The sequence below is a fragment of the Salmo salar genome, chromosome 24, assembly GCF_965601325.2.
Source record: "Salmo salar chromosome 24, fSalSal1, whole genome shotgun sequence".
NCBI classification, from domain to species: Eukaryota; Metazoa; Chordata; class Actinopteri; order Salmoniformes; family Salmonidae; genus Salmo; species Salmo salar.
In genome coordinates, this window is record NC_138314.1 from 20,408,995 (window position 1) to 20,422,727 (window position 13,733).

At 42.8% G+C, this 13,733-nt stretch overlaps 1 protein-coding gene across 1 annotated transcript in view; it reads left to right on the plus strand.

Moving 5' to 3' along the window:
* Positions 1-13,733, plus strand: part of LOC106585622 (phosphatidylinositol transfer protein beta isoform) — a 48,953-nt gene that overhangs the window by 30,808 nt on the left and 4,412 nt on the right. Inside the window, exons 8-10 of the mRNA XM_014172038.3 lie at positions 3,587-3,664; positions 6,024-6,134; positions 9,179-9,301. Of these exons, the coding sequence (XP_014027513.3) occupies positions 3,587-3,664; positions 6,024-6,134; positions 9,179-9,301 (312 nt within the window). The remainder of the gene's footprint in view (positions 1-3,586; positions 3,665-6,023; positions 6,135-9,178; positions 9,302-13,733) is intronic.

Below are 13,733 nucleotides of genomic sequence, written 5' to 3' on the forward strand. Positions count from 1 at the left end.
CCCCTAGCCCCTCTCATGGTAGTCCCCTAGCCCCTCTCATGGTAGTCCCCTAGCCCCTCTCATGGTAGTCCCCTAGCCCCTCTGCCCAGAGAGCAGCATTAGTGCAGGGGCCAACTCTCAGACCCATGGGCTAGAGGTGCTTTAGAGGGCCCAGTATGACTTATGCAGACCTGCCAACCAGCATGCATTTTGTGTACCATGCATTCATTTTGAGGTCAGAGCAGATACCGCTGATGTGATGAAAAAGGTTAGGGTAAAAATGGAGAACCAACTGCCAAATACATTTTCCAAAAATGTATGTTTGTCAAGCATATAACCACTATCTCGTAGTTGGCTAACAGGCTGACCAGACACGTCGCATGTGCGAGCGTTGTAAAATAAATGTAGATATCTGTTATTCAATTATTGCACCCTCACTGCTCGCGTCAACGAGCGTCTGCATTGCCAAGGGGTAAAATAGAAGTAATTTCTGTTTCTGACGCAGATCGCGCTGCAAGTCCTGCCTCTCCCATCTCCTCATTCGTTTATAGAAGCAGGTACCCACGTGCCATCTCCTCATTGGTTATACCCACGTGGATGATTGAAAGACGAACTGTGTTGCCGGTCGGTGTAGTAATACTATGAAAGTTTAGATGCCAATCACCATATAAGTTCAACGATGAAAAAGCCTGGAAGGAGGAGAGATGACTAGAAACGATTCGGTTGACCGTTTAATGTGTGGATTAATTATCGGAGTAGAGGACCTTGTGCATTTCAGGTAAAATAACAACTCAATGTTTATATCCCAGGACAAATTAGCTAGCTAAATAGGACAAATTAGCTAGCAAGTGCAAGCTAAATTGCCATAAATGTTTAATGCTTTTTGACCTGTCCCCAAATTAATGTAATTGGTTCAGAGTTTGTTTTGATATTTTAACCTGCGTGTCGTGATCGCGTTTGGTGTAGGGGGACAAAATATATTCATGCACGATGGCATACGCGCGCAGCCTGATTGGGTTCCGTGTTGGGGTGGGCGATTACATTTTTTTAAACCTATGGGCAAATAAAAAAAAGTATCGAAATAAGCGATGTTGTACAATTAAAGTTCAAATACACTGCATTTCAAACAGTCAGCAATAATCTAATGAATTTAGGGCTAAATATAAGCCTTTCATACAACCAACAAATAATCTAATTAGTTAATCAGAATATGCGCACACACACACACACACACACAGTACCAGTCAAGTTTGGACACCTACTCATTCCAGGCCTTTTCTTTATTTTTACTATTTTCTACATTGTAGAATAATAGTGAAGAAAAACTATATGAAAATGCAGATATGGAATCATGTGTTAAACAAATCAAAATATATTTGAGATTCTTCAAATGGCCACCCTTTGCCTTGATGACAGCTTAGCACACGCTTGGCATTCTCTCTACCAGCTTCACGAGGAATGCTTTTCCAAACTTAAGACTGGTTGTGTGTGTGTGTGGTATATGTACATACATATGTGTATATATATATATATATCGGGATCGAACCTGGGTCTGTAGTGACACCTCAAGCACTGCGGTACAGTGCCTTAGACCACTGCGCCACTCGGGAGGTCCTTTTATCAGAATAGTTTAACCAGCTTTTAAAAAAAACAAAATGCAATCACTGATCTGGCTATCAAGTCCATGAAAAGGCCCTTTTTGTTGTTGTTGCACATTTAACTAGAACCGTGCATAATGCACATTCACTAATAATGACCAACTTCTTATAGCAGGCATTAGGCTATAGAAAATTAACACCGGTCTCGTCAACAATCTCGCAAGCCCACATGCTAGGGATTAGCCAGTTAGTCTTTATATTTCAAGTTTAGCCAACTTGGATCTATTTGCTAGCTAACAAGGTTGAACAGTTGAATTGTTATGAACACACCCTTCTGTTTGAACAGCATGCTAGCCTGTCCACTTTGTTCAGATGTTGAAATCAAGTGGCCTACCTTATTTCTTAGAATGCGAACGTGTTGCCAATTCTTTATATAATTGTGTTTTATGCTTATTGCACATTTATAAAACACAAACTAGACAGCTAGTATAAGTCTTTGGCTAAAATGCTGCTAGCGGTACCAATGCCGCGTGTGACAAACCTGAGCATTCATTTTACAGGATCAATGTTCGTTGATACTCTTGGTTTAGTAGTGTGCTCTGCGCGCAATTAGTGTAGTTGAGACATAAAAAGGGTATCGTTAGAAAAGTTTACTTCTCCTCTATTACAGTAAAATAATGTCTGAATGTGTTTGTGTCCATATGACCGATTTTGGTTGGACCAAACTTCAAACGAAAATTGCAAGTTGAAACCGCTTGTCAGAGAGGAAGAGGTGATCTCTCAACTTTGTTGGCGTGAGAGGCAGGGGGACGGGCTTGGTGTGTGTGTGTGTGTGTGTGTGTAAACCATAGAGGAAGAGGCAAAGCGAGAGGTTTCACTCGCTAAAATCTGTCCAAAATAAGGCCAATGCGTTTCTATGGGCTTATTTTGGACCGACGCTTGTCGCCTGCCTTCGCCTTTTGAGACAACGACTCCAATTGTTAGGGCGGAGACATGAGCATCTCGTCATTATATACAGATCTCTGGTATAAATGGGAAGGTGCACAGAGGAGCGAAAGAGACGAGACCAAAAATACATAATGAGAACAAGTGGCCATAAACGCTCATAAAAATGTTGATTATTGTGATACAAGCATTTGGAATATCACGCAGAACATGCATTCGAATGAATGAAATGAATTTGATTTATCGCCCAGCCCTATGTTGAATGAATGGTAGCCTAGTAGTCAGACCTAACTTGATGGATTAGGTCAGGGATGGCGATCTGAAACGAGCTCATATTAGCCTATTTCATTTGTTTCATATGTCAAATAGCCTACAGTTAGCTAGACTATTGCATTTCATCCAGTAATAAAATTATTCTGAATATTCTCCCCAAACAACAGAATTAAGCCAGTTTACATTTTCACGATACGATCCACAGAAAGACACTTTATTTTTTTTTAAATAACATATAACACATAAAATTCTTAAGTGTTATTGAGACCACCTCAATTTAATTTAGGATCAAACACAAGACTTCTGTGTTCGCTACATTGTTTGATATTATTTAACTCAAGGTTTCAGGAAATGGCAGTTACAGGTTTTCAAAAAGGCTAAACACTTCAGCTTCCATCGGGGGAAGTTGACTGACCCCCCCCCCCCCCCCCCAACCTTAGGCCTACACCACCTTGTCAGAAAATCCTAGGGAGAGCCCTGATTTGTACATTTAAATGCATTGCTAGTTAGCTACTGAAGAGCAGCCAATTAGCAAGTACCCATAAGTCTATAGCCTGCCATTCCTTCCGAGGCCACATTTATTAAGCTAAAAAAAGCTGCATTTACGTAATGATTTGAGCAGTGTGGGTGTTGCGAAGGGCCAGGGGGTGGCACCACCATGCTGAAGTGGTACTTTTGAAAAAGTTTAAGGTTGGCAGGTCTGCTAATGTTGAATACATATGTGTTGAAATTATTTGTTCTGTGTTTTGATTATTAAAGTGTTAATTGTCATCCTTCTCTTCTCTCTCCAGGACTACAAGGCAGATGAGGACCCTGCTCTGTTTAAGTCAGCTAAGACTGGTAGAGGACCCCTGGGACCCAACTGGAAGGTATGCCTCTCACTGGAACACCAGGGAGAGAGGGAGACTGCGGTTTGATGAAGACAAATCACCTCTCTCTGCTCTAATTGGGCGTAATAGAAATTGCAAGTGATCAGGTCAGATTAGCCCCTCCTGTCTCAGCCCTACTCACACGCGCTCAGCCAGCCAGGAGTGTGTGTTTGTACGTGGCTGTCTGCTCCGGAATGTACTATGTGTTGTCTCTCTTAGTTTGAGCTAGGAACAGTTCTTTTTTTTCCCAATGAGTCTGCGAGATATTTGTTTGTAAAAAGTGAGCGGTGATGAAAACAGCTCATCCAGAGACATCGTTTTCCCATCAAACCCTTCAACTACAGCCCTGCAAACAGGCCCATGATGTCAAACTAGTTAGATCTCCACCCAGCAATAGTTTACAGCCCTTATATACTTAACAAAAATATAAACTCAACATGTAAAGGGTTGGTCCCATGTTTGATGAGCTGAAATAAAAGATCCCAGACATGTTCCATATGCATAAAAAGCTTATTTCTCTCAAATCTTGTGCACACATTTTTTTACATCCCTTTGTGAGCATTTCAAATTTGCGAACATAATCCATCCACCTGACAGGTGTGGCATTTTCAGAAGCTGATTAAACGGCATGATCATTACACAGGTGCACCTTGTGCTGGGGACAAAAGGCCACTTTAAAATGTGCAGTTTTGTCACACAATGTCACAAGTGTCTCAAGTTTTGAGTGTGCAATCGGCATGCAGACTGCAGGAATGTCCACCAGAACTTTTGCCAGATAATTGAATGTTGATTTCTCTACCATAAGCTGCCGCCAACGTTGTTTTTAGAGAATTTGGCTGTACGTCCAACCAGTCTCACAACTGCAGATCACTTGTAACCACGCCTACCCAGGACCTCCACATCCGGCTTCTTCACCTGTGGGATCTTCTGAGACAGCAACCCGGACAGCTGATGAAACTGAGGACTATTTTTCTGTCTGGGTTAAAGCCCTTTTGTGGGGAAAAACTAATTCTGACTGGCTGGACCTGGCTCCCCAGTGGGTGGGCCTGGCTCCCAAGTGAGTGGGCCAATGCCCTCCCAGGCCCAGCCCCTGCCCAGTCATCTGAAATCCATAGATTAATTTATTTCAATTGACAGATTTCCTAATGAACTGTAACTCAGTAAAATAGTTGAAATTGTTAATGTTGCATATTTATTTTTGTTCAGTATAGTTCAACCTGGAGAAGTTTTTCTGCTCTGTGACAACTTGCACAAATGAGACTGCTAAACAGCTTTATAAAGTCTAAAGCAACTTTTCATTTAGATCTCCCCCCCACCTTGGACATGGAAACACACTTTTTGGAGAGGAAAAAATGAGAGAATCATAATTAAAGTTACAACAGAGAACACTATTTGTGCCAGCTTCTCAGAGCAGTAGAACGCTTCTATCTCTGCGTGCACACATGCTTCCGTATTGGCACACTTTGTATTTCTGAAAACTCCTGGTCCTTTGAGCAGGGCGACGGGAGAGGGAGAGAAGAAATGTCACCGTAAATGTTTTGATGTGGTTTCCGTTTTATGTGAAGTTCTCCTTTAGCGGTGACAACTTTTCTAGCTAAACCCTACGCAAATTTAGAATGTTTTTCATTCCCACCATCCCCCCTCTCTCTCCTCTGTGATGGGAGCATCAAACGGTGGTGGCATGGGTGTGATTGCAGCAGGTCTGTGGCATTTCTCCCTGTGTGCAGTGCTAGAATGAAGTGATTAATTAAACTGGTGTTCTGGGAGTGGTGTGTGCGTGTGTGTTCTGGGGGCAAGCAGGTCTTGGGTGTTAATAATGGAACCGGCTTTGTGCTGAGATGCCGTTATCGCTGTGTGATGCGAGCACCGTTTTATCTGCCTTCCCCGGCCACAAAGGCATGCCTGTCTGGAACAGTGTCGCTGTCAGGGTGGAGCGAGAGAAATGGTCCCTTCATCTGGAGTTTATCCACTTTGCTCTCTCTCCTCTTCCTCTCAGGGCGACAGAGTGCAAGCTGCAGATGGATTTAAAACTGTTTTGTAGATTAGAAGACTTTTATCCGTCGACTGCATATTCTCATATCGATAATTATTTTACTAAGCTTCATTTCCAAAACATGATGTATTAATGACATTTTAATGGTTGGAATACTGCAGAGATTTGTCCATAACCAATTTAATTTTTCTGTGTTCTCAAATCACACACTGCTTTCTTCTCTTTGAGCGTTCCATTATCGGGAAGTTTGCATAAACTTTGCTTATTTGCATATTCACCGTTTTTTGTAATATCTTGTCAACATAAATTGTGTTTCCTTGCATTGTTTGCTCAGTGTCTGTTCTCCTGTTGTGTTGCTACTAACAGAAGGAGCTGGTTAGTAAGGCTGACTGCCCGAGGATGTGTGCCTACAAACTGGTCACTGTCAAGTTCAAGTGGTGGGGCCTGCAGAACAAGGTGGAGAGCTTTATTCACAAGGTTAGGACATGTTTTTTTCTTCAGGTTAACAGACACTAGCTGTGTTTCCATTAACTTGTCCAATGATTTGTTGTTGTCGACATTAAAGTTCTGATAGAAAATATGCATTAAAAAAACGTATTTCTCTCAAATTTTGTGCACAAATGTGTTTATATCCCTGTTAGTGAGCGTTTTTATTTTGCCAAGATAATCTATCCACCTGACAGGTGTGACATATCAATAAACTGATTAACCTGTTGAGGATAGACCTTCCGCTAGCGGAACCCAGTTCCGCCTGGGTAACCCCTAACCAACAGCCAATGGCATCGCACCGCGCGAAATACAAAACCAACTAAAATACCACAATTCAGTTTTCTCAAACAATCAACTATTTTACACCATTTTAAAGATAAGACTCTCGTTAATCTAACCACATTGTCTGATTTCAAAAAGGCTTTACAGTGAAAGCAAAACATTAGATTATGTTAGGAGAGTACATAGACACAAATAATCACACAGCCATTTTACAAGCAAGCATACATGTCACATAAACCCAAACCACAGCTAAATGCAGCACTAACCTTTGATCTTCATCAGATGACACTCCTAGGACATTATGTTATACAATACATGCATGTTTTGTTCAATCAAGTTCATATTTATATCAAAAACCAGCTTTTTACATTAGCATGTGATGTTCAGAACTAGCATACCCACCGAAAACTTCCGGTGAATTTACTAAATGACTCATGATAAACGTTCACAAAATACATAATTATTTTAAGAATTATAGATACAGAACTCCTTTATGCAATCGCTATGTCCGATTTTAAAAATAGCTTTTCGGCGAAAGCACATTTTGCAATATTCTGAGTACATAGCTCGGCCATCACGGCTAGCTATTTTGACATCCGCCAACTTCGGGGTCACCTAAACTCAGAATTACTATTAGAAAAATTGGATTACCTTTGCTGTTCTTTGTCAGAATGCACTCCCAGGACTTCTACTTTAACAACAAATGTTGTTTTGGTTCCAAATAATCCATAGTTATATCCAAATACCTCCGTTTTGTTTGTGCGTTCAGGTCACTATCCGAAGGGTAACGCGCGAGCGCATTTCATGACAAAAAAAATGCAAAATATTCCATTACCGTACTTAGAAGCATGTCAAACGCTGTTTAAAATCAATTTTTATGCTATTTTTCTCGTAAAATAGCGATAATATTCCACCCGGGCAACGTTGTATTCATTCAAAGAGAGAAAGAAAAACATGAGTTCTCGTGACCGCGCATCTCCAGTCTCACTGTCCCCAGGCTGACCACTTACGAACTCTGCTCCTATACTTTGCCCAGAGACAGCAGACACCCCATTCCACTTTCTGGCGGCTTTAGAGAGCCAATGGAAGCCTTAGAAAGTGTCATGTTACAGCACAGATGCTGTAATTTCGATAGAGATGTAACAGAAGGACAACAAATTGTCAGACAGGGCACTTCCTTTATGGAATCTTCTCAGGTTTTGGCCTGCCATATGAATTCTGTTATACTCACGACACCATTCAAACAGTTTTAGAAACTGTAGAGTGTTTTCTATCCAAATCTACTAATTATATGCATATTCTAGTTTCTGGGCAGGAGTAGTAACCAGATTACATCGGGTACGTTTTTTTATCCGGCTGTGAAAATACTGCCCCCTATCCCAAAGAAGTTAAACGGCATGATCATTACACAGGTGCACCTTGTGCTGGGGACAAAAGGCCACTTCAAAATGTGCAGTTTTGTCACACAACACAATGCCACAGATGTCAAGTTTTGAGGGAGTGTGCAATTGGCATGCTGACTGCAGGAATGTCCCCCAGAGCTGTTGCCAGAGATTTGAATGTTCATTTCTCTCCCATAAGCCGCCTCCGTCATTTTAGAGAATTTGGCAGTAGGTCCAACCGGCCTCACAACTGCAGACCACGTGTAACCATGCCAGCCCAGGACCTCCACATCTGTCTTCTTCACTTGCGGGATTGTCTTGAGACCAGTCACCCGGACAGCTGATGAAACTGAGTATTTCTGTCTGTAATAAAGCCCTTTTGTGATGAAAAACTGACTGGCTGGGCCTGGCTCCCCAGTGGGTGGGCCTATGCCCACCCATGGATACGCCCCTGCCCGGTCATGTGAAATCCATAGATTAGGGCCTAATGAATTTATTTCATATGACTGATTTCCTTATTTCCTTATATTTTTGTTAAGTATATTTAAGCTGCAAAAACCTAGTGTTTGAATAAAAATGAAGTGGTTTGAAGTGTTTCCATTATCCATTTAGGCAAATCGCACATGAATAAATTGGCGACCACCGATCTGTTTTCATGTCTCAGGTAGCCAGCATGGATAGAATGCAAGAATTGACTGTTTGCCATAATTATTAGAATATGTGCCAACTTATAGTCAAAGTCAGTGCCATGTTGACACTTACACTCCTGTAGCCTAGATCTGATACAATTTTATGGTAAAACTTGCATCCAGCCAGCATTCTTGAAAGTCAAGACAATTTTATAGTTGAAAAATAGATTTAGCAGTCAGTTGGTATTTAGAATTAAATGTGGAGGGGAGCTTTATAGTTCTGTGATGACATCACGTGCCCCCCGTACCTTAACTACTTCGGCAATCATAATTTATTCAAAAACAACGTAGTCATTTTTTCGCAATAAAGAACAATCCGCGTCTGTCGAATGATGCAATTTTTATTCATCTTTAGAAAATTCTCCTATAGCTGTGTTTCCATTCCACATGTCACATTGTTTTTTTGAGACGTTGCTTTTGTAAAATAAATCTGTGTCAAAGGAAACCTGCCTACTGAGTCATCAAGAGTGGATATAATAATCCAAGCAGCACTGTAAATGAATCTGTAGGTACACCTGGGTTATATGGTTTATGCTCAGTCTTTTGATATCCAGGACTAGACTGTGTAGCATCTGACCAAGATGTGTACCTTCCTTTTTATTCTGTCACTATCTGACACATGCTTCCTGGTACCCTTTTCTTTACCTCTGTATGCCTCTATCCATGTTCTCTCCTCCAGCAAGAGAAGCGCATCTTCACTAACTTCCATCGCCAGCTGTTCTGTTGGATCGACAAGTGGGTGGAGCTGACTATGGAGGACATCAGGCGGATGGAGGCGGAGACACAGAAGGAGCTGGAGGAGGTATGTAAAGGAACATAATGGATTACAAACAGGAGAAGGGTTCAATACTTACCCAGGCTTACTACACTCAACCTCCAAAACCATTAGAGCGAGTGTGCCGTTTTTAGGCATCATCTCTTTAGCGTTGTCATGGCGGCAGATCACTGCAGTGCTGCCCTATGTGCTTGGCAGTGTCGGTCTGGTGTTTGCCTTGTGGGTCCTGGCCGTGGTTGGATAGCAGGCTGTCTTGGCCTGTCTGTGGTGTCATCCCTCGGAGACAGTGGTAATGTTAGGAAGCTCATTGGAAGAGTCATCAGGATATCTGGAAGTGATGCTGGTTGGTCTGTTAGTTAGTGGTGCTGAGACACACAACATTCACTCTAAATTCATATCCCTCCCTAGATCCTTTTCCTAGAACTCTTATTATTTTGACTTTTTAATAGAAAATCTGAGCTAAACACCCTGTTTAATTTATTTCAATCTGTTAAATCAATGATCCCCTCTTATATACTGCTCAAAAAAATAAAGGGAACACTTAAACAACACATCCTAGATCTGAATGAAATAAATAATCTTATAAAATACTTTTTTCTTTACATAGTTGAATGTGCTGACAACAAACTCACACAAAAATAATCAATGGAAATCCAATTTATCAACCCATGGAGGGTCTGGATTTGGAGTCACACTCAAAATTAAAGTGGAAAACCACACTACAGGCTGATCCAACTTTGATGTAATGTCCTTAAAACAAGTCAAAATGAGGCTCAGTAGTGTGTGTGGCATCCACGTGCCTGTATGACCTCCCTACAACGCCTGGGCATGCTCCTGATGAGGTGGCGGGTGGTCTCCTGAGGGATCTCCTCCCAGACCTGGACTAATGCATCCGCCAACTCCTGGACAGTCTGTGGTGCAACGTGGCGTTGATGGATGGAGCGAGACATGATGTCCCAGATGTGCTCAATTGGATTCAGGTCTGGGGAACGGGCGGTCCATAGCATCAATGCCTTCCTCTTGCAGGAACTGCTGACACACTCCAGCCACACAAGGTCTAGCATTGTCTTGCATTAGGAGGAACCCAGGGCCAACCGCACCAGCATATGGTCTCACAAGGGGTCTGAGGATCTCATCTCGGTACCTAATGGCAGTCAGGCTACCTCTGGCGAGCACATGGAGGGCTGTGCGGCCCCCCAAAGAAATGCCACCCCACACCATGACTGACCCACCGCCAAACCGGTCATGCTGGAGGATGTTGCAGGCAGCAGAACGTTCTCCACGGCGTCTCCAGACTCTTGTCACGTGCTCAGTGTGAACCTGCTTTCATCTGTGAAGAGCACAGGTCGCCAGCGGCGAATTTGCCAATCTTGGTGTTCTCTGGCAAATGCCAAACGTCCTGCACGGTGTTGGGCTGTAAGCACAACCCCCACCTGTGGACGTCGGGCCCTCATACCACCCTCATGGAGTCTGTTTCTGACCGTTTGAGCAGACACATACACATTTGTGGCCTGCTGGAGGTCATTTTGCAGGGCTCTGGCAGTGCTTCTCCTGCTCCTCCTTGCACAAAGGCGGAGGTAGCGGTCCTGCTGCTGGGTTGTTGCCCTCCTACGGCCTCCTCCACGTCTCCTGATGTACTGGCCTGTTTCCTGGTAGCGCCTCCATGCTCTGGACACTACGCTGACAGACACAGCAAACCTTCTTGCCACAGCTCGCATTGATGTGCCATTCTGGATGAGCTGCACTACCGGAGCCACTTGTGTGGGTTGTAGACTCCGTCTCATGCTACCACTAGAGTGAAAGCACCGCCAGCATTCAAAAGTGACCAAAACATCAGCCAGAAGCATAGGAACTGAGAAGTGGTCTGTGGTCCCCACCTGCAGAACCACTCCTTTTTTGGGGGTGTCTTGCTAATTGCCTATAATTTCCACCTGTTTTTTATTCCATTTGCACAACAGCATGTAAAATGTATTGTCAGTGTTGCTTCCTAAGTGGATAGTTAGATTTCACAGAAGTGTGAGTGACTTGGAGTTACATTGTGTTGTTTAAGTGTTCCCTTTATTTTTTTGAGCAGTGTACTTTAATGTAAATAAATCAGCTTTTTGTGTTTTATGACAAACTAAAACGTGTATGATTTTATGACGTCTTTTTTCCCATCTTATGTGACTTTATTTACTGCTTGTCATAATTTTGCTAAATAATAATATTGAAAGGAACATCAGTCCTAGTCTTCTTGTTATCAGTAGAGGGAAGGTTCACATTTATTTTTACCGTGTTTGTTTGATTCGACCATGTGTACTCACAATGCTGGTCCAAAGGGATATGGGGGTGGAATTCTACATTCCTGCCCCTATCCCCTTCTCCAGCCTGTCTGTCTTCCCCTCCCAGGGTTCCCACACATTGTTTATTCTGGAAAAGTCAGGGAAATGTGTGATATTTTCAAAGAAATCCATCTCAACTGTGGGAGAATTGTAATCACATACAGTGCATTCAGAAAGTATTCAGACCCCTTGAATTTTTCCACATTTTGTTACGTTACAGCCTTATTCTAAAATGAATTAATTAAATGTTGTTCCTAATCAATATACACACAATTCCCCATAATGACAAAGCGAAAACAGGTTTTTATAAATTATAGCAAATTTATTAAAAATGAACTGAACTTTTTTCATACGTTTTCAGACCCTTTGCAATGAGACTTGAAATTGAGTTCAGTTGCATCCTGTTTCCTGATTTCTCTACAACTTAATTGGAGTCCACCTGTGGTAAATTTAAATTGATTGTACATGATTTGGAAAGGCACAGACCTGTCTATGTAAGGTCCCACAGTTGACAGTGCATGTCAAAATAAATACCAAAACCTGAGGTCGAAGGAGTTGTCCGTAGAGATCCGAGACAGGATTGGTCAAACTGAGCAATCGGGGGTGAAGGGCCTTGGTCAAGAAGGCGACCAAGAACCCAATGGTCACCCTAACAGAGCTCCAGACTTCCTCTGTGGAGATGGGCGAAACTTCCAGAAGGACAACCATCTCTGCAGCACTCCACCAATCAGGCCTTTATGGTAGAGTGGCCAGACGGAAGCCACTCTTCAGTAAAAGGCACATGACAGCCCGCTTGGGAGTTTGCCAAAAGGCACCTAAAAGATTCTGATCATGAGAAACGAGATTCTCTGGTCTGATGAAACCAAGATTGAACTCTTTGGCCTGAATGCCAAGCATCATGTCTGGAGGAAACCTGGCACCATCTCTACGGTGAAGCATGGTGGTGGCAGCATCATGCTGTGGGGATGTTTTCTAGCGGCAGGGACTGGGAGACTAGTCAGGATTGAGGGAAAGATGAACCGCGCAAAATACAGAGATCCTTGATGAAAACTGGCCCCATAGCGCTCAGGACCTCGGACTGGGGCGAAGGTTCACCTTCCAACCTGACAACAACCCTAAGCACACAGCCAAGACATTGCAGGAGTGGCTTCGGGAAAAGTCTCTGAATGTTCTTGAGTGACCCAGCCAGAGCTCGGACTTGAACCCGATCGAACATCTCTGGAGAGACCTGAAAATAGCTGTGCAGCGACGCTCCCCATCCAACCTGACACAGCTTTAGAGGATCTGCAGAGAAGAATGGGAGAAACTCCCCAAATACAGGTGTGCCAAGCTTGTAGCGTCATACCCAAGAAGACTGTAATCGCTGCCAAAGGTGATTCAACAAAGTACTGAGTATAGGGTCTGAATAATTAAGTAAATGTGATATTTCAGTTTCCATTTTTGTTATAAATTTGCATCGTCATTATGGGGTATTGTGTGTAGATTTGGGGGGGGGGGGGGACAATGTAATCCATTTTAGAATAACGCTGTGAAGTAACAATGTGGGAAAAGTCAAGGGGTTTGAATATTTTCCGAATGCACTGTATAGCCTATCACTCCTTTTACAGTCAAGCCTAAATTTTGGAATAGACAGTCTAGTCTTGGTCCATTGTGATTGTTCATTATAATACAAAATGTTCATCCTTGAAGTCATTAAAAAGTCAGACATTTATTTAGATGGGTAACTTGTGTGGGAACCCTCCCTTCCTTTCCCCCAATCTCTACTCTGCCCTTACAGGCCTCCTGATTCTATCATTTTACATCTAGATGCGTAGGAAGGGCTCTGTTCGAGGCACGAAGGCTTCAGACGAGTAGCTGCTCCAGGTGTAGGTCTGAGGAAGGCTGTGTAAGTGCAACTAGAGTCGAGCCAATAGCAGACATGTTGGTTCCTCCTCCACTATCTCTCATGGATTCCTTGTCTGTCTTCTCCCACTGGGTTCTCTTGGTATTGCTGCATGTTTACACTGCTTTCACTCCATATACAGTGGTGTCGTAACAAGGATTTATGATCTGGTTTGTGTGGGTGTCTATGTGTGTGTTCTTGTCACGTGAACTTCCATAACTCTGACTTGTATTAGTTAATCAATAACACCAGAACT